The sequence below is a fragment of the Phodopus roborovskii genome, unplaced genomic scaffold (genome assembly GCF_943737965.1).
Source record: "Phodopus roborovskii unplaced genomic scaffold, PHOROB, whole genome shotgun sequence".
Classification (NCBI taxonomy): domain Eukaryota; kingdom Metazoa; phylum Chordata; class Mammalia; order Rodentia; family Cricetidae; genus Phodopus; species Phodopus roborovskii.
Window position 1 is genome coordinate 535,651 of NW_026126547.1, and position 20,154 is coordinate 555,804.

General features: G+C 50.4%; 1 protein-coding gene across 3 annotated transcripts in view; it reads right to left on the reverse strand.

Moving 5' to 3' along the window:
• Positions 1–1,796: 1,796 nt before the first annotated feature.
• Positions 1,797–20,154, reverse strand: part of Gck (glucokinase) — a 36,887-nt gene continuing 18,529 nt past the window's right edge. The window contains exons 1-10 of one of the 3 annotated variants that reach the window (XM_051200583.1): positions 15,388–15,560; positions 9,586–9,748; positions 8,996–9,150; positions 7,841–7,960; positions 6,522–6,617; positions 6,317–6,416; positions 3,983–4,166; positions 2,613–2,768; positions 2,175–2,408; positions 1,797–1,956 (exon numbers count right to left, since the gene is read on the reverse strand). In XM_051200583.1, the coding sequence (XP_051056540.1) occupies positions 1,812–1,956; positions 2,175–2,408; positions 2,613–2,768; positions 3,983–4,166; positions 6,317–6,416; positions 6,522–6,617; positions 7,841–7,960; positions 8,996–9,150; positions 9,586–9,748; positions 15,388–15,429 (1,395 nt within the window). In that variant the 5' untranslated portion in view covers positions 15,430–15,560 and the 3' untranslated portion in view covers positions 1,797–1,811. Of the gene's footprint in view, positions 1,957–2,174; positions 2,409–2,612; positions 2,769–3,982; positions 4,167–6,316; positions 6,417–6,521; positions 6,618–7,840; positions 7,961–8,995; positions 9,151–9,585; positions 9,749–15,387; positions 15,561–20,154 lie in introns of those variants that run through there. The other 2 variants (XM_051200584.1, XM_051200582.1) reach the window with 2 other exon arrangements.

The following is a 20,154-nucleotide window of genomic DNA, read 5'->3' on the forward strand; positions in this document are numbered from 1 at the left end:
AGCAGGAGAGAGAGAGGGAGGGAGGGAGAGGAGGTGGGCAGGGCCCTTTTAAAAGGGAACACGGTGAATGTGCACAGGTGGTGCTCTTAGTGGCTGCGGCTGAGGGCGTACCCTGTCAGAACCCCAAGGACAGGCCAGTTCAGATGCCTGAATACTAACAGGTACAATGCCTCAGATTCCAGATGTTTCCAGAGAAATGAAAGAAGATGAAAAAAGAAGATAAAGATCTATATTAAAAGTCTGTTCAAATATGGACACCTTGTTCTGATGACATAAACAAACACTGGTGTCAGTTCAAGGCAGTGAAGATGATCCGAAGCAATTCTATATGAAAATTACCAGAAAATGATAAGATTTCAAGGAAGATGTGACTTTCCCCAAAATCACCATTTTGATTTGTTTTCTGAATGAAACAGAACAGTTGCCTTTGGCCTACTGGGTAGTTCCATTAAGAAATAAATGTGCATTAAAATCATACAAGCCTGTGTTTACCTGCAGATATGTTTATGCTGCATAGAAAAGGCATTAGGCCCTTTGTGATTTCACCTACCAGGATTTTCCTCTGGGGGGGGGGGAGCCTTAGAAACTGTGTAACATCACATAACCCTGGCCCTAACTCCCTGTTGCTTCCTCCGTGGTTCTGAGGAGACAGGGCTGCTGAGGCCAACCTACAGATGAGCCAGAGCAGTCGGGCCTGGCATCTCTGCCCTCTCTCTCTCACGTGTTACAGGGGAGGGCCCAGCAGAGGGCTACTTAGTGCCCGAAGTGTCCCCATGTCACCCCATTCCCTCAGCTCATCTCTCACACTCCCCTGGGCATAGAGTCTGCAGCACACAGCAAATTCTGAGACACAACCAAGCTGAGGGAGTTACCTATGCACACCAGTGATGTTTCTCTGTGTGTGCACACCAATCCTTACGCATAACGTCAAAGAACAACGGACAGGCCATGTTCAAGTATTTTTAAATGTTTAATTAAAAACTCCCCCAGTCCCAGGTTGGTATAGAGGGGGCGGCATGGTTTTGGGAGGATGAGGGAGAGAGGACTCTGGGTGGTCTCTTGGAGGGGTACTGGGGGTGGCTTGCGTTTTCCTCCTGGTGCAGGGATATGAGAGTTGAAGATGCCATCCTGCTTGAAGGAGGGGGGTCCCTGATAGTGCAAGTGAGGCCTCCCCTTTCTGGTTCCTTCAGGACAGGAACTCCGGGGCGCTCTTCTGTGGTATCTCCTGGTAGGGTTCATCCCAGAACCATAAGTCACTCAGGGGTAGAGGTATATGAAGTCTCTTTGGGGTGTCTGTGGCCTGGGAAGTTCCCTCTATGCAGCTGGACAGTCAGTCTCCCGTAGTTCCCAGCCTCTTCTGTCACAGGCAAGACAACAGCAAGGCTTGGGTGACCAGCAGCTCTTGCTGTCCTGGGAGCCCAGGTCTGGTCTGGCCAAGCGGCTGGAGCTACCTCCCCACACAGGGTGTGCTTCCAGGGAAGCCAGACCATTTTATGGTCCAGGAGGCACTCCCTTGGGAGGCCAGGCCCACAGCTGTGAGAGGCAAGAAGTGAGAAAATTCAAGTCCTGAGTTGTGCAACGCCTTTCTTTGTAGTTGACTCAGACAGGAAAGGCTTTGGTGCCTCTGATCCTCTTCCTCCTCCCAGCCCCCTGCCCCAGGCTGAGAGCCCTGGGTCTGTCCCGCTGACTGACACTGTAGAAAGGCCTGCTCGGCTTGCAGGGGCCTCTCCCCATTTTCCTGGTAGGCTGGGAGCACCTGTGGGGTGTGGAGTCCCCTGGGAGCCCAGGTCCCTGCCCCTGTGGCCTAGCTTTCACTGGCCCAGCATACAGGCCTTCTTGCAGGCCACTGCAGAGACCAGCGCCGCTCCCCTGCCGCTGCCCTCCTCAGATTCGATGAAGGTGATTTCGCAGTTGGGTGTCAGCCTGCGCACACTGGTGTGGAACCGCTCCTTGAAGCTGAACAGGAGGAAAACAGGGCTGCCGTTTCTCCTCCCTCTCTCTAGACCTCACCCTTGTCGCCCACCCATTTACCGTAGGCTCCCTGGCTGCAGCACCCTCACTATCCAGGCCTAAGGGGAGCCTGGCAGGAGGGCTCCCAAATGCTGAGAGCCACGCCCTTTGGGCCTCCCTTTAGGAGGGAGAGGTTGGACCCGGGAGCTTAGGTAGAAGCTGACCTAGGGTGCAACTTGTACACGGAGCCATCCACGCCCACGGTGATGCGCATCACGTCCTCACTGCGGCTTTCGCGCATGCGATTTATGACCCCCGCTAGTCCCGCTGAGCACATGTGGGCGGCGCGCGTGGACACGCTCTCACAGGCTCGGCGCACAATGTCGCAGTCGGTGACCGAGGGCCGAAGCCCCAGAGTGCTGAGGATGTTGTGGATCTGCTTGCGGTCGCCCGAGTCGCTGCGGCAGAATGGGGGAGGGAAGTCACTGAGGGTCCTGGAGCAATGATGTCCTGCCCAGCACTGGATTCTTTATGGCTCCATGTCTCCCGGTGCCAATACTCTGCTCCTCCTAGAACCCTGGTCCATTCCTCTGTGTCCCTGAGGTCACCTCTATTCCTCCTCCTCCAGGACCCCCGCCCCTGGCCCTGCCCCCTCCAGGCACCTCTCCACCTGCGACACAAAACGGGTCTCGAAGGCACCACGTGTGCGCAGCTGCTCCGAGGCTTCTCCGTGGAACAGAAGATTCTCATCCACCAGCTTGAGCAGCACAAGTCGTACCAGCTCACCCATGTACTTTCCACCAATGAGCTTTTCGTACCTGGATACAGAACTGTCGATTATGCCAGCTGGCCCTCGGGAAATCCCCACAGGTTCCATTCCAGTTAGGAGGTGACCACATGGGGCACTGATTCCTTTCTCATTCCCATCCCCAAAGTCATGCCCGCCCCCACGTTTGTAAACAGTGGCTTCAGAAACCTCAGGTCTTAGGAACAGGCACATTTTTAACCCAGCTGAGGGAGCACATCTGGCCCTGCTACTGGCCTGGGATAGGAAAGGGACACACACAACCTCCGATGTTAGTCATTCCACAACCATGGGAAGGGTTGCTATTCTCATTGGCTCACAGGGTTAGTGCCCAGAAGAGCACATGGTAGCCTGGTATATTTTTGCCTGATCAGTGAGCTTCCATATTGTCATCTTGAAATCCAGCAGATATTAATGACTTGACAGAGGCCTGTGAGGGTCTGAGATGAAACTCATTAACTAGTTAACATGAGAATGGTACCATGTAGGTGGCTAGCCTGTGATAGGCACAATTCATTTTATTTATTTATTTACTTTCATTTGAGACAGGGCCTTACTATGTAGCCATGGCTATCCTGGAACACAAAGAGATCTGTCTGTCTCTGCCTCCCAAGTGCTGAGATTAAAGGAGTACACTACAGCACGTGGCACTAGCCTTGATTCAAGACGAGCTCTGTACAGCTGGTTCCCAAGATATGTTCTGCCAGAATACAGCCCCCACCCCCACACACATGCTAAAGTTCATTTTGTGGGACTGGCATACATATACACTTTGGGGATTCAGGCTTAAGCCACATAAACCTTGCAGGTCTTTCAGAGCTGTCTCTGGTGGTATAAGAGTAGAAAGGTGGTAGGCTTTATACTAATCACCGTGACACCTCCACACCTCAAAGGTGCAGACCGTAACTGAGCTGAAGAAAAGAGCCAGCTCATAGAGGGATCACCAGTTTCTTCTCCCCAGAGTTGTCTCTCCAGCTTTTTGAGACAGGGTTTCTCTGTAGCTTTGGAGCCTGTCCTGGAACTCACTTTGTAGACCAGGATGGCCTCGAACTCACAGAGATCTGCCTGCCTCTGCCTCCCGAGTGCTGGGATTAAAGGTGTCTATGGACACCACCACCAGGCCTCGACAGAGCTCATTATAAACAAGCTATTATGTGCTCCGACCCAGCTGCGTTGTGCCAGACAAGAGCAGCCCCAGGGTGGGCTAGGAGGGCAGGGCATCCTTACAGTTGCTGACCGGGGTTCACTGAGCTTTCATCCACCATTCGGTCGTACTCCAGCAGGAACTCATCCAGCTCGCCTGAGTCCCCGAAGGCGCCCCACTCAGTGTTCACGCACATGCGTCCCTCATCCCCTTCTACCAGCTCCACATTCTGCATCTCCTCCATGTAGCAGGCATTGCAGCCAGTACCTACAGGGATGGAACACATTAGGTTATAAGGACCAGGAATGGGAGCTGGAGGGCTGAGCAGCTGTCTGATGCAGAAGACCTGGGTCAGTCTGAGGACTGTCCTCTAACAAGGGTGGGTCCCTACTCTTTACCTGGGGAGTCAGGGAAATGGAGGAAAACAAAGTGTGCCATTGTGGCTTGACAGCTGGAAAAGGATGTGAGGTGCCGTTTTATTATTTTAATTTAAAAGTTTTTATGCACACGATTTTGTCTGCATGCATGTTTGAGCACCACAGATGTGCCTTCCAGGTGCCCACAGAAGCTAGAGGAGGGTATAGGTCCCCTGGGATTAGAGTTACAGACAGTTGTGAGCCATCATGTGGGTACTGGGAATCAAACCCAGGTCCTCTGCAGGAGACACTCTTAACTGCTCAGCCATCTTTCCAGACCCTTGTTGTCTAGCACTTTATACGCACATCTTTAAGTCTCTCTCCTGAGCCCTTTTAGTAAGGCACCATGTAGGCCCCTTGGAGCAGTCCCGAGGCTACTGCAGGTCAGACCTCCTGCAGTTTGTCATGTGCTGAGTGAAACTGTGGAGTTCCTGCACAGCAAGATCGCATGGACTGTTCGCCTCTCAAGCTGGCAAGGACAGCAAAGCCATGCAGTTTTCTATAGGAGTCTGGGGCCATAGTGTTGTGTGTGAAAAACAGAAATCCAGATTTTGATGTGAATTCTCACAATTGCTTCAATCTTGGCAATTATCATAAATTGGTTTTGAAAACTGTTTGTGGGCAGATGTGAGTGGTGGGCCACCAAAAGGTACCCATCTTTTGGATCACACCACAGGAGGTGGCGCTACTGGACAGAGCTGCTGCCGCTTGGCCTGGGTTAAGTGAGTTGACTCAGGAGCCACAGGAGGGATTATGGAGGACACAGCGGGGGAATTCAGAGAGAGGCACAGCCAGAGGCATCTAGAGAGAGAAGTTTTCACTGAAAAGGCAAGATAGAAAATAAAAATAGTAAACAGAAGGGAGGTGCAGACTAGAGCAGGGGATCTCAACCTGTGAGTCACGACAGGGGTCGCCTAAGACCATCAGAAATATCAGATATTTATATTATGATTCACAACAATAGCAAAACTACAGTTATAAAGTAGCAACGAGAATAACATTATGGTTGGGGGGATCATGACAACGGGGACTACATTAAATAGTCACAGCATTGGGAAGGTTGAGAACCATTGGGCTAGAGTGTAAAAATATATACACAGAGCTGGATGTGGTGGCACACACCTTTAGTCCCAGCACTCAGGAGGCAGAGGCAGGAGGATCTCTGTGAGTTCAAGACCTGGTCTACATAGTGAGTTCTAGGATAGTCGAAGCTGCACAGTGAGACCCTGTCTCAAAACAACAAAAAAATTTAAAAATGTGTGTGTGTACACCTATGATGTTTTTAGATATGCATGTATATAAAATGAATATATTATTTAGCATGTATTATTTAGGGGACAGTATAAGTACAGGTGAGAACCTATGAATACAAACACATGGCATTGGAGATCTGTCTGAAGGGCCTAGGACACAGGGTTTTATGGGTAATCGGGGGCCAGAGAGTTCAAACAAACATCCCTCCACCTTTGTGCATAGCAGATAACAGATTTGATTGAAACACTCACCACTCCGGAAGATCACAGGGACTTCTGAGACAGTGCGTGTGTGTGGGGGGGGGGGTTGGTGTCCAGCTCCCACCCCTGGTTAGGAGGGGAGAGCTACTGCTTCTTTTTCTGGAATCTCTTTTCCTCCAGAGTGGGTTTAGGGCCTGGCAGTTCAGAGAGTCAGTGCTGGGTCCCCTGTCAGGCGGGGCTGGGATGGGGTGGGGCCGAGTAACAGAATGATGACGCCACCACATCCGCTGATTCTTTTCCACTTGAACAATTTTGTCCAGTGTGGTCAATTTACTAGATAAAGTGGTTCAATTACATGCAGATAGGGCAGGGCAGGTGTGCAGCTGTCAGGACACCTGACGACCTGATGCTGCAAACATTGAAATACTTCCCATCAGCATACAGTTCCCGAACCACCTCATCCCCCTGACTGTCACTAATGGCTAGTGCTCTGGCATAGACTGCTAAGTCCCTGTGGGGAAACACTGTAGGCGAACAAAGCCCTTACCCACAATCATGCCGACCTCGCACTGGCGGTCTTCATAGTAGCAGGAGATCATCGTGGCTACTGTGTCGTTCACCATTGCTACCACGTCCATCTCAAAGTCCTGCCAAGAAGTACAGAGACTATGGAAACGGAGCTGAGGAGAAGGCCCTGCGGCGAAGGGGTAGGGGCCCAGTCAGCTCCGCAGGGCAGGCAAAAGTGCCCTCACCCCTCTCCTCTTGATGGCATCCCGGAGAAGTCCCACAATGTTGTTCCCTTCTGCTCCGGACGCCTTGAAGCCCTTGGTCCAGTTGAGGAGGATGCCCTGTAGGAGTAAGAAGACATTATGGTTGCTGCTGTGGCCTTAAACCAATCAGGCCACAGGTCCAGGCAACCCCCCACAGCCCCCAGTTTCACATTTCATGAAGTAGACTCACAGCTTTGAATGGTATTGGGAACACCATTTTCTACACACACACACACACAGAGAGAGAGAGAGAGAGAGAGAGAGAGAGAGAGAGAGAGAGACAGAGACAGAGAAACCCAGGACCTTGAGAATTTGGGGTAAATGCTCTATTGCTAAGCATACGAATGTTGAGCAGCAAAGCTCAGGGATATGGTTCTAGAGTAGGGACAGGAAGGTCCCCGGGAGAACAATACTGAGTAACACTGGGGTTTCTCTCTTTAGTGAATCCTGCTGCACATGAAGATATCACATATAGCTTTCTCTGTGCAGCTTGGGGCTTAGAAAACTACTGGAGGTGTGGGTTTGGCTGTTGCCTTTGCCCCTGACTTAGAGGTTGTAGTGATTTGAGGCTCAGTAGGGGATTGTTTAGATTAAGTTTGCCTATGGACAATTATCTTGATTATATTAATTGAGGCAGGAAGATTTGCTCCTAGTGGGGGGCACCATTCCCTAGGTTGAGGCATGGAAAAAAGCAAGCTGAGCACAGTAAGAATGAATTCTTTGCTTTGTGTTTCTGTCTCTGTGTGACTCCCTTGCTGTGATATACTCTAACCTTAAGCCCTTTCTTCTCCCCTAAGTTGCTTTTGTCAGAGTACTCAATCACAGCAACTATAAAGGAAACTAAAGCAGAGAGAGAGAGAGAGAGAGAGAGAGAGAGAGAGAGAGAGAGAGAGAGAGAGAGATGTAACTTATGGACTTGCCAGTGGGGTGGCTTCTCAGGCCCTTCCCGCTTCTGACTCAGCCAGAAGAGGTGAGGTGCCTTTGTGTTATGTGGTGGGCTGGGGCTCCAGTCTTAGGGCCAGTTGCCACCTCCCCTTTGAGCAACTTGCTTAACCTGTTACTTTATCCGTAGCCGGGTGACCATAGCATGTCTCCCGAGAGGCTTTGCCACATAGTAAGAATCAGCTGCTGTTATGTCTGTTTGCCAAAGCTTTGCACATAGGAAGGGACAGGGGGCACAATTGAAACATGGGCTCACTTCCAGCCTTGGCTGGGGAGCTGCAACTGAAGGCAGTCTGAGCAGAATTCTCCCAGGGGGTGTTTCCATCCACTCATCCCCCCTCCTCCCCTGCCTGGCTCACCTTGTCTATGTCTTCATGTCTTACAGGGAAGGAGAAAGTGAAGCCCAGGGGTAGTTTCTTGTGCTTCATCTGATGCTTATCCAGAAAGTCAGAGATGCACTCAGAGATGTAGTCAAAGAGCTAGGAGTCGCACCAGAGGGGCATTGGGTCAGGGCTGGGACGTAGCAGCTCTCCCCAGGTACTGTGCCAAAGTGTACCTTGGAGGTGTTAAGACATTTGACCCCAGAGGCTGCAACTGTATGCTGGACCTGTTTGCAGTTGGCGTCTTATCAGGACTCAAGCCCTGCGACCCCTCAGATGGAGAGTCTGAAGACTGCAGTCCCCAGAGCAAGGTGACACAACACAGGCTGACCCCAGTTTAGCTGCACCCCTGAGCCCCAGTCCTCACTTGTCCAGTGAGGACTGGCTGGCATCAGGCCGGGATGGCTGTCCCATGAGGCTCTGAGTGGAAGCACATTCTTGGCCATGACTATGATTTCCATCCTTTTGCTGTTTCCTACGTATCCTGGCCACCTGACCCCTGCTGAAGGCTACCTCAATCCCTTCCAAGGGAATGGTTCCTGTGGTTAGGTACCTCTGAGTACTTCTCAGATGGATGAGGGAGCTGCCTCATAACATGCCCAGCTCCAGTCTGAGGTGTGCTGAAGGAAGGCTGAGTGGCTATGGGCAACCTCTCGCCGGGCTGCCCCTCTGGTAATGGATTTTCCCCTGTCCCTGAGTGTTCTGGCTTAGTCTGTGGCTCCTTCTGCTTCTAGGTCCCCTGTCTGTGTCTTCCTCATGCTTAGGGATCCTTGCTGCTTGGAAAGACAGTGTGGCTCTTGCCACACCACTCGGCATACACCTGTTGACAGGTTAGTGGTGGCCTGTGAGGAAGGCTAGGCGAGCATGGCTCCTGGCTACTCAGTGATAACCTTTGGTTTTCCTCTAGGAAATTGGACAGAAGCTGGGTTTTCTCCTGCTGCTGACCTCTCTTCGGTCTCCTCTTGTTCTGAGCTGACTGGAAATTGGGACTGGGGACACTTTAAGACTCTGAGCCACCTTCTTGGGTCTCCGTCTGAAGCTGTTCTTGGAACCCTCCCATCAGGACCAATTCTCCCGAGATCCTGGGTGACCTTGACCTCTAGCCGTCCTTTTCCAGCCCCTCAAGCTGCTCACCATCTCTGCGGTGCCCGTCATGGCGTCCTCGGGGATGGAGTACATCTGGTGTTTGGTCTTCACACTCCACTGCCCTGCGTCCCCCTCGCCCACCTTCACCAGCATCACCCTGAAGTTGGTTCCTCCCAGGTCTAAGGAGAGAAAGTCTCCAACTTCTGCAGGCAAAAGGAGATATGTTCAGCCTCATTGCCTACCTGATAGGCGGAAAAGTATGGGGAGCCCAGACATTGTGGATGAGGAGAAGCAGGCTGGGGAAAAGTCAAAGGTGAACTAGGGAATATCTGTGGGAAACCCCTGCCTTAGGAAGAGACAGCCAGAACCCAGATAGCTACACAGAGACCTAGAGTAACAAACTCTGGATAAGGAGGAGGTTCCCCAAGGGACCTTACACACACACACACACACACACACACACACACACACACACACACACACACACAAGAAGCCAGTTCTCCTGAGGATTGGTAGCTCCAGGCTGGGCCCCAGCACCCCAGGGCTTTAGGCAACTGGACAAAGAGCTATCCAGTGACTTGGGGATGCCATCATCTACCTAGGGAGTCCTGTCTAGGGACAGATGATCCCTGTGGTACCTGAGCCTTCTGGGGTGGAACGCACGTAGGTGGGCAACATCTTTACACTGGCCTCCTCGTGGGTCTCCAGCCTCAGGCCACGGTCCATCTCCTTCTGCATCCGCCTCATCACCTTCTTCAGGTCTTCCTCCCGCAGCTGGAACTCTGCCAGGATCTGCTCTACCTATACAGGGAGGGGATGGGAGCAGCGGTGGCTGTCACCAGAAGCCTCCACACACCAAGAGTCCCTTTTTTGTCTTCTGACTCCAGGATGCAGGCTGGTCCACATGTCAGAATATTTACCATAGTTTATTTAAAGTATTCAAGGGCTAGCCTGGGTACTCTGGAGGCGTGAACACGGGGAGCTGGGGAGTCTTTGCTCTTCGCAGGATTTTGCAGCACAATGCCTTGAAGTGTCTCCTCTCCCATTGCCCCTAAGATTTTTGGATGAGGGGAGGATTGTTGTAAATGGAACTTTGGTGAGGTGGGACTAGAGCTGGCATTACTGTGCAAAGACTTCACAAGTAAGGTCTTACTGTAGGACTCAATAGAATGAATGGGCCAGTATGCACAGGGTAGCCAAGACTAGGGTAGTTGGAGTGACCCCTAGTACCAAGCAGGGGTTTGGCTGGCAAAGCATAACCATCCACAGTGTGCAAGACTTTAAACCCAGAGGGAGGACACTCTCAGTATGGATTCGGGAGACCTGTGCATGAGAAGCTCAGAACCACACTGCAAATTCCTGCATGTAGCTGGTCAAGGTGTGGGATTTACCCTCCATATGATGGACCCTGCAGGTAGGCAGAGTGTGGCTGTTCATGCCTAAGCTAAAACCCTGGGCAGTGAGGAGTCAGTGCAAAGATACTTGAACGTTGAACCAAAAAGAAAAATTAAAGGTTCAGATCCATTGTGTGTGTGTGTGTGTGTGTGTGTGTGTGTGTGTGACTCTGCACTCTGTGCCTTGCCCATAAACTCATCCTGTTGGAGGAATTTGGACTGTATGTAGCAGGGGCATCTTTTTCTTCAGTTACCCAGATTTTGCTCAGGAGGACTAGGTAGAACAGTGAAGCCTGATAGACTAAGCTGACCACCGCAATTCTATCTCCTTTGCTTGGAGCTTGGGCAATGACTCAATTCATCAACTTCAGGTGAAGGGAAGCCTGATTTTAGCTGGAGAGGGGTGTGGCCACTAATACAAATACACTAGTCTTGCCAGTGTATTTGTGTTAGTGGCCACACCCCTTTGGGCTTGGCTTCAGGTGCAGATAGAACCTGAAAGAGGGCAGTGTGAGGTGGGCTCTCTCTTGCATTCATCCCCCTTCTCTCTCTCTCTCTCTCTCTCTCTCTCTCTCTCTCTCTCTCTCTCTCTGTCTCTCTCAGATCATGGATCAGATTGAAAGAGCAGAGAAAGGCTGTGGCAGTTTTTTACTATTATCTGTGTAAGTTGTTCCCCAATAAAACACCCATTTACCATTTATCTTGGGCCTAGTGAACTCATTATCACCTGCCTTCAATTCAGTGCCTCTTAGTTTGTGAACACAGCTGTGTAAGGATGTGATGGTTGGCATTACAGCAGCCACCTTGAAGCCATGCTGAGAGAAGGCTGGAAGGAAGAGACTGTTAGCCTATTGCACACGGCAGAGAAGACAGATTGATGCTAGACTCAGCCAACTCTACATGCAGGATCTGAAGCAGTTTCCTTCAATCAAAAGCATTCCTAAGCCAGGCGTTGGTGGTGCACGCCTTTAATCCCAGCACTCGGGAGGCAGAGACAGGTGGATCTCTGTGAGTTCGAGTCCAGCCTGGTCTACAGAGCGAGTTCCAGCACAGGCTCCAAGGCTACAGAGAAACCCTGTCTCCAAAAACAAGTACAACAATAAGCATTCCTAAGAGATATGGAACATTGGGTAATGACCAGTCAAGAAAATAAACACCCACGTAGAATTCACATCCAGGGAAGTCAGGAAGGAATCAGGAAGGGACGGGACTGACAAGGGCTCTGACAAACAAAGGCACCAGGCAGACACCAGCATCAGCTGAATATGAGGTGAGTGTGTGGACAGTCGCTTCTGTCTTCAGCCCAGCAGAGCAGGCTGCTAGAGACAGAGTCAGCACTCTGAAACAAGTCCTGCTGTGCCCAGCAATCCAGGATGTTCCCCAGAGCAACGCCCTTGTCCCCCTTTGCTCTTTCCTAGACATGTACAGTTGACCGAGAGTTAGCAGCTGTAGGATGCTTGTCTTCTCCCTTGAGGTACAGCTGTTTAAAGGGACCCCAGTGACGGGCTGGGTATGGTGGCACATGCCTCTATTTCCAGTACGCAGGAAGGCACCCAAGTACAGGCCAGGTGTGGTGACACACACTTCCAATCCCAGTACTCGGGAGACAGAGGCAGGAAACCCTGTCACAAAAACCAAACCAAACAGAAAACAATCAGAGGGACCCAATTACAAGAGACCCATGGTTTTGTGACACAAGCAGGGCTGATCTTAACCAAAGTTCAATCCTTGGGCCATGTTGGACCCCATCGCTGCCTCTCTGTTATTGGAGGCTGAATTCTGGGTTAGGGTTTAGAGTTGGGTTGGGGTTAGAGTTAGGGTTGTTTTCAGCTCAAGATTCTTCATGAAAAAAGCCACACTTCAGGCTTGGGTCTCTGAAGAGGCTGAGGGCTAAGGAGTTGCCTAGGGTGACTGGATAGTGTGTGACTGGACAATTTGACTGATGAGGGCTCCAAGCAATTCCTGCCTTTTTATTTTTTATTTTTTTGGGGACAGGGTTTCTCTGTATAGCTATGGAGTCTATCCTGGAACTCGCTCTGTAGACCAGGCTGGCCTTGAACTCACAGAGATCCGCCTGCCTCTGCCTCCCAAGTGCTGGGATTAAAGGCGTGTGCCACCACCGTCCGGCATCCTGCCTTCTTTATGGAGCCAAGAAGAACTTGTCCCGGCGAGAATGGGGCAAATGGTAGCTGCTGTTGCTTCCTCATAGACGTGGGGGCTTGGCAGGGCCTGTCTGTCTGTGTTACCACCTTCCTGTAGGTGTTGAGAAAACCAAGTGTGCTGGATGGTGCCCACACTCTACAGCTCTTAAGCCAGCGTGTGTGCCCGAGGGCCTGGACGCCAATTAAGCCAAACTGATACCACCTGTTTCTATCGCAACTTAAATTTGATTCAGCAATTTCAGGACACAGTCAAGAGTATAACACTTCACAAGAAGTACACAAGAGTCTCCTCTATAAAAGACCATCCCCCCAAATACTCCCTAATATCCTGGATTCACCAGCAAGGCCATGATGAACAACCCAGCATCTGCCACTACCATGCCACCTTATGCATTCTTTCCAGAGAGGAGGTAGAACTTTTTGATGTGTGGGATGTGATATGGGACCATGTGCAGAGCCTAGCTCATTCTTACAAACAGAACTGCATCTGGCCTGTGGATCTGCCAACCTTTATAATCTATTGAAAACCGAGACCCTTTTTACAGGAATTCTAGATTTCCAGCAAACTGGGTCTGCACTCTCACTGAGGCTATAGGGAAGTGGGGAGCCTGCCCCCCAGTGGTAGAAATGGTCTGTCACCTGGCCACAGAGCCCTCATTCTGAGCCTTGGCTAAACCTGGCATGTTGCAGTACATCCAGACCACTGGGGCTAAAAGGAGGCTCTCACATACCCCTGTATCTCTTCCCCAAACCTGGTGACCAAGGCTGGAGGGTGGGAGTGGAAGGCGACTGAGCTGAAGTTGCTAAGGGGTTCTGCTCTTGCTGTGGAGAGTGTCTTCCAGAGGTGAGTCATCCTTGGAAACAGAAGCCCCTTCCTCAGAGTGCATTGGGCCTGATGACGCCCACACTTCTGACACCAGACCAGTGTGAAACCCATAGGAAGTCTGACCAGAAGTGGCTGTGGGTATGCAATGGGGAAAATGGGCATCGTGTCATGATGAAGTCTACCTAGCAGTCCCCATGGGTTATGCAAGAGCAAACACTATAGGCCAGGCCCACCGTGACATCCCTGGGTCTCCCCCACATTCCAGAACACTGAATACACACTGTCCAAACCCTCTTCATAAACCCACCAAGCCAGGAGTGCAGAGCTGAGTGGTAAGCAGATGCCTGAGCTCAGAGCTTAGGCTCACCCATTGGGCTGCTTCGTGCATGATTTGGGACCTGACTTTGGTTGGTGTCCAGTGAGACATTCTATCGTGTGTGTCTCTAGAAGGGTCTCATGTTGCAGGGAGACCCTGTTAGCTCACTAGTTTCTCTTGTGAACCTTGTCTGAGAAGTCACAAGATACATAACCAAGGTTCATGGTCACAAGCAAACATAGGTCTTTTCCTGTGGGAGGACTCCCATCCTCCTAATTCCCTGAAGGGCACTGGAAGGTCTCCTTAGCAGATGCCAGCTATGAGCAGTGTGCTGTGTGGTGTGTGGGATATTAAAGAGGAGCTGAGGCCATTTTTGCTGTCTGTCCAGGAGCATATGTCCCAAGCACAGAAGCCTTGTGAGGTCAGTGTTCATAGAGAGCCATAGAAGTACACAGAGTGAGATTGTGTGGTGAGGAGAGCAGGCTGGTATCAGAGGGGGTGGAGAGAGTGCAGCTGATGTTCCTAGAAAGTGGGGATGTTGCATAGAAAGGAGGAGGGACCGCCCCCAACAACTGTGAGAAGCCTAGAGGCTCCTGGCTACAGAGTGGGGACTTCTTGGGACAGGGTGGAAGTGGAGGCATTAGGCTGTCTCCACAATCTGGGTACAGTGACAGTGAGAGGTGGTAAGGTCTAGAGATCATATACATACATTTGCTGGCAGCTTGAGGCATAGGGGTTTTAGGTAGAGACACATTGGGAGAATCACATGGACTAGCCTGAGCAGCTGGGGCAGGGCTCCATTGGGGTTGAGCATTCTGGGAAACTGACCCAAGCATGCCACCCATCTGCCCATGTGTATTTGTCTCAAGTGTGAATGGCTGGCTGTGTGAGGACAGAGTTCAGTGAAGATACACACCTGAAAACCTCAGTGTGGAGAGGTTCTTAAGACTACAAGTCTGGATGAGGTCACAGGTAGGATAGCAAATTGAGGAATGGAGCTGGCAGACCCAGATGCCAGCTTAGAGATCCCATCTTAGCATGCAGTAAAAAATAAGACACCATCGGTGAGTTGTGGTGGCACACTCCTTTAATCCCAGCACTTGGGAGGGAGCAGCAGACAGATCTCTGTGAGTTTAAGGCTGGCCTGATCTACAGAGCTATTCCAAGAAAGACAGGGCTACACAGAGAAACCCTGTCTGGGAAAAAAAAAATACACTATCAAGTGTTTTATTTACCAGATGAAGAGGTGGCCCCAAGGAACTGTAGACCTCAGAGAATCTAGCCAAGGGCCAGAGAAGACTGTAGATAAAACCTATAATGCCCAAGGTCCAAAGATAATCTCAGTGCCCACAGTCCAGCCTCAGCCTGGCCCCTTTCTCCCCAGGCCCATGGTGGATATACACATGAGTGACCCCAGGCCAGCCATCCACATTCTCCTGAGGAACAGAGCTCCACACTCTTCCAGGTACAGCTATGAGGTATCCTTGAAAGACAAGCAGCACTGGGAAAAGCCTCCATCCTAGGCACTATTGTCCCAGGAACAAGCCTTCTTGAACTCCTCAACAGATGGACGATAATACCACCAGAGAGGAGGGGATGGAGGGAAGAAGGGCCGTATCCAGGTCTCCTACAGGACTGCAACTGTCCTTCAGTGGCCCATCAATCCCTCTCTCCAACCCGAGAGTGCTGGCCTCAGAGCCCCCCCCCCAATTCCAGGCCTCTGGCCTGGGAGTGGCCCTTACCAGGGTCAGCTGGGCTCCAGTCCTTGTAGTAGCCATAGTCATCTCTCTGAGAGGACAAGCAGCAGGTAGTTGGGGAAGTACAGATGTTCCTGTCTCCCGAGGCCACCTGTTGCAGGTGAGGACTGCCTGGCTGAGTGTTGCAAGAGACAGGCAGCCAAGGGCTTCTGCACTAATGGGCCTGGTGAGCGGCTGCAGAAATACTCTGCCCACTTCCACAGGGTCAGGGCCAGGCCAGGACAAAGGACCATGTGGGGTCAGGTTTGACAAAGGCCACAGGGGTAAGGCTATGAAGCAGGCTGCTGCGTTCTTTGAACACTGCTAGGGATTGCTACTGAGAGGCTGACAAGGTGGCTGGAGCCAGCCCATCCACACCCCACCTCTCAACCTTGTCAAGGAAGATGGCAATGGGTGCCTTGAAGGATGGGACGGAAGCAGGTATGTGTAGGACGAGGACTGGTGTGTGCCAGGGAGGCTTCTAACTTGCTCTAGGAGCAGCAGGGATCCACATGGGTTTTCATCTATGGAGAGTTGGCTATGCATGTCACGCAGTCTGGGGCTTCCATCATGGAACTTGGGTGGGAAGGGGAGACTGGGGAAGGGAAGGAGCCAAGGTTCCGTGGAAAGGCTAGAGCCTGGCCACGAAGTGTGTGTGTGTGGGGGGGGATGGGAGGGGAGGGGAGGGCAGGAGTAGATTCAGATCCTCAGGGCTGCCCTGACATGTCCCCCAAGTAAAATAATATATGTTTCACTCAGAACTTTTTTACTGTTGTGGACCCTCCTTAAACTACCTTGAGTCCAAACAACACGAAATAAGACGGCGAGGCTATCATGTTTTGTGACAGCAGTGCTCAGGACACAGGCTGGCTTTAGTTCCTCCATGAGGTTCAGACACCCCCTAGTCCTTTTCTTGGGGTTGGCCAGGAGTGACCCCAATACACTCTGCACTTGCTGCCATCTCCAAGCTCTGCTAAAATTAGCTGCCATTGGCAAGTAGGTCAGGGTACAGAGGGTGCCTTGTCAGAATGCCAGTTTCTCCCTTGATTGGCCAGTATGGTCACCCCCTGACATGATTGATCTCTTTCTCAAAATAGAGCAAAGCTGACCTCAATGACAAGTTGCTGACCACCTAACTCCTGGCTTTGAGCCCTTTTTGTTGCGGGGATAGGACTCATGCCTGAATTTGGGGTGCCAGACCTGGGAGGTCTGTCTCCCATCTCTCCGGTAAAGCCACAGCACAGATGAGGAGGTAAATCCTCAAGCTCTGGCCTCTAGAAGGTGGGAGGAGGGGTATGGACCAAGGCATAGTCAGGGACAAACCAACCCACTTTCTGTCTTGGCTAGACTGCTTGTGCATGAGCAACAAGCATCCTCCCCAGAACCCATTCCAGGGATGATCTCTTCATTCACTAGTACCTTTGAAGGAAAAATGGGACCCAGATAGCTAAGCACACAGCACCAGATTCTAGCAACTCACACCCACACAGAGTTGTGACTGGACAGCCTCTCCAGAGACAAGAGATGCAGACAGAAGTGTGCCTTAGGGACAAGATCTCATGATAGATGCACAGGACACAAGAAGCTTCATGAACACCATGTCTGCTTAGGATTTGGAGAAAACATTAGAGCTTTGCAACTATGATTTAGGACATCTCTCCATCTTTTTTTGTAGAGTGAGGGAAGTGAGCAGACCAAATGGATCATTTTCTATGTCCTAGTTGGTAATATACCTCCTTTTTTTTTAGTGTGTGTGTGTGTGTGTGTGTGTGTGTGTGTGTGCGTGCGTGTGCGTGCGTGCGTGCAGTGTGTAGCTGCATTACCTATGCACTGCCATGCAGGAGAGGCCATTGGAGGGTATTGGGTGTCTTTCTCTAATGCTCACCATCTTATTTTTTGAGTCTGGATCTCATACTGCACATGGGGTTGTTTTCAGCTAAGCTGGCTGGCTAGTGAGCTCCAGGGATCTGCCTGTCTCTGCCCTCCAAATGCTGGTGTTTCAGTAACATACACTCACATCTGGCTTTTGTGTGGGTACTGGGGATTCAAACTCAGGTTCTCTTACCGGCATAGTAAGCGCTCTTACCCAATGAGCCATCCCATTCACCACCCCTGTGTCTTCTTGTTCAAGGAGCCAATTCACATGCATGGCTGGATTTTCTTTTTCAGTTACTTCAAGGCAATGGCATGAAAAGTGTAGTAACTGATATTCAAGCTTATTCATTCTGTTACCAAAAATGGGCCATAACATTGACAGTACTTGCACACAGTCAAAGCAAAGGTAATGAAAGCTGACAAGATGGCTCAGTGGGTAAAGTACCTGCCATGGAAGCCTGATGGTGTGAGTTTGATTCCTGGAACCCATGTAAAGATGAAGGAGTGGGAGCTGGGGGGATGGCTTGGCAGTTAAGAGCACTGGGTGCTTTCCCAAAAGACCAAGATCCAATTCCTAGCATCCACACAGCAACTCAAAACCCCTGTAACTCCAGTTCCCTCTTCTGGCCTCTCTGAGCACCATGGTCCATAGATACATGCAGGTAAAACATGCGTAAACATAAAACAATTAAAGAAAAAAAGATGGAGAGAGCCAGCTCCATGGAGCTGTTGTTTGACTTCCACAAGAGTGCCACTGTGTGGGTACTGGGAATAGGATGAGAAGAGCAGCCATTTCTCCAGCTCTGGGCTTGATCTTTCACTGTTAGTGTATGTGGTTGTTGAGTATGAAATCGCCCTCCCAGGCTTATGTGTTTGAACACTGGGTCCCCAGTTAGGGGTGCTGTTCTGGAAGGTTGTAGAAGCTCTAGGCCATGGTTCTTAACTTGTAGGTCGTGATCCCTTGGGGAGAGGGGTCAAATGACCTCTTCACAGGGGTTGCCTATCAATATCCTACATACAAGATATTTACATTACGATTCATAACAGTAGCAAAATTACAGTTATGAGGTAGCAATGAAAATAATTGTGTGGTTGGGAGTCACCACAACATGAGGAACTGCACTGAAGGACTGGGAAGGGTGAGGACCACTGCTCTGGAGGATGGAGCCTCACTGGAGGAAGTGAACTTCTGTTTTCTCTCTACTTCCTGACTGTGGACTCAGCTATTCTTTTCCTGCCACGATGGACTGTGTCTCCTAAAACTATGAGCCAAAGTAAGGCTTTCCTTATTAGCCCTGGCTATCCTGAAGCTCACTCTGTAGAGCAGTCTGGCTTCAAACTTAACAGAGATCTGCCTGCCTCTGCCTCCTGAGTGCTGAGATTAAAGAATGTGCCACCACTGGCCAGCTCTTCAATTGCTTCTTAGCAGGTATTGTCACAGCAAAAGGTAGCTAATACAGCATGCAAAGAGGTCAGTGACATTCTGTTGAGAGGATTGGCAGCCACCCTCCTATAGTTCTCTATTGGACACTGCCTCTGGTATACACTTCAGGTATGTCCCCTGGGCTGTATAGGCCTAGCCTGGGTACCCAATAGGATCTTTGCAGAAATGATGGCAGCTAGGTCATAAGACAGTGTGGCTCCTGTCTTTTTCTCTCTCAATTGGTTTCCTCTGAGGGAGGCCAAAAGCCATCAGTTAGAATGTCGTATGGGAGCTGAGTGTCCCCATCATTGGGAGGAGTAAGTGAAGAAACTGCCAATCCGCCATATTGGAAGCAGATCTACAGCCACAGCCAAGCTTCCTGATGCTACTGGCCAGACTCTACTTGACTGAAACCTCAGAGGAGAACAGAAGGTGGACTGCCTGCTGGGCCTCAGAGACTGTGTGGAACAGAAAAGTCAGCTTGTCTTCAGAGTGGTTTTTTTTTTTTTTTAATATGGCAGCACATTTCTTTTTGATACTGTTTGTTAGTGACATGTTTTTCCCATGGGTATGTGTAGATAACGTTGATGGCATTCACATGGGAGGAAACACAACACGTGGAGCACCATAATGGTAATTTTATTTTTATTTCATGTGCACTGGCATTTTGCCTGCATATATGTCTGTGTGAGGGTTGGATCCCTGGAACTGGAGTTACAGACAGTTGTGAGCTGATGTGGTTGCTGAGAATGGAACCCAGGTCCTCTGGAAAAGCAACCAGGGCTCTTAACCACTGAGCCATCTCTCCAGCCCAAGTAGGTTTATTTTTGTATATCTATATTTTCTACATTTTTTCTGTGCTGAATGTGTATAAATGGAATATTATTTTTACTTTTAAGAGCACTTATTTATTCTTATCTTATGTATATGGATGTTCTGCCTATGTGTATGCCTATGTATCATATACATGCCTGGTGCCCACTAAGGCCAGAAGAGAGTATCATATCCCTCTGGAACTAGAGTTATTAATGGTTATGAGCCATAGTACCCTTAACTGATGAGCCATCTATTATTAAAATTATATTTTGAGACAGGGTTTCACTATGCAGTTCTGGCTGGCCTGCAACTTGCTACCTAGACCAGGCTGGCCTCAAACTCACAGAGACCCACCTGCCTCTGCATCCTAAGAGCCAGGATTAAAGGCAGGAGCCACAACATATGGCTGGAGTATTATTTTTAAATTAGGTTTTTAAAATAGAACAGAATGGAGTGGCCTCACTACTTTTTTGTACAAAAGCTCCAAGGCCCAGATTCACAGTTATGTTGGCCAAATTTCCTAGCCCTTTATGCCAGAGAGAAATAAAATAGATGCGAGGGAGCGCACGATGGTAGCCCATCCCCCAGTTGGCCTGCTCTCTGGCTGCCCTCGGCTCCAGTCAGCCTTCAGGTACAGGCACACTGATGCAATGGGGAAT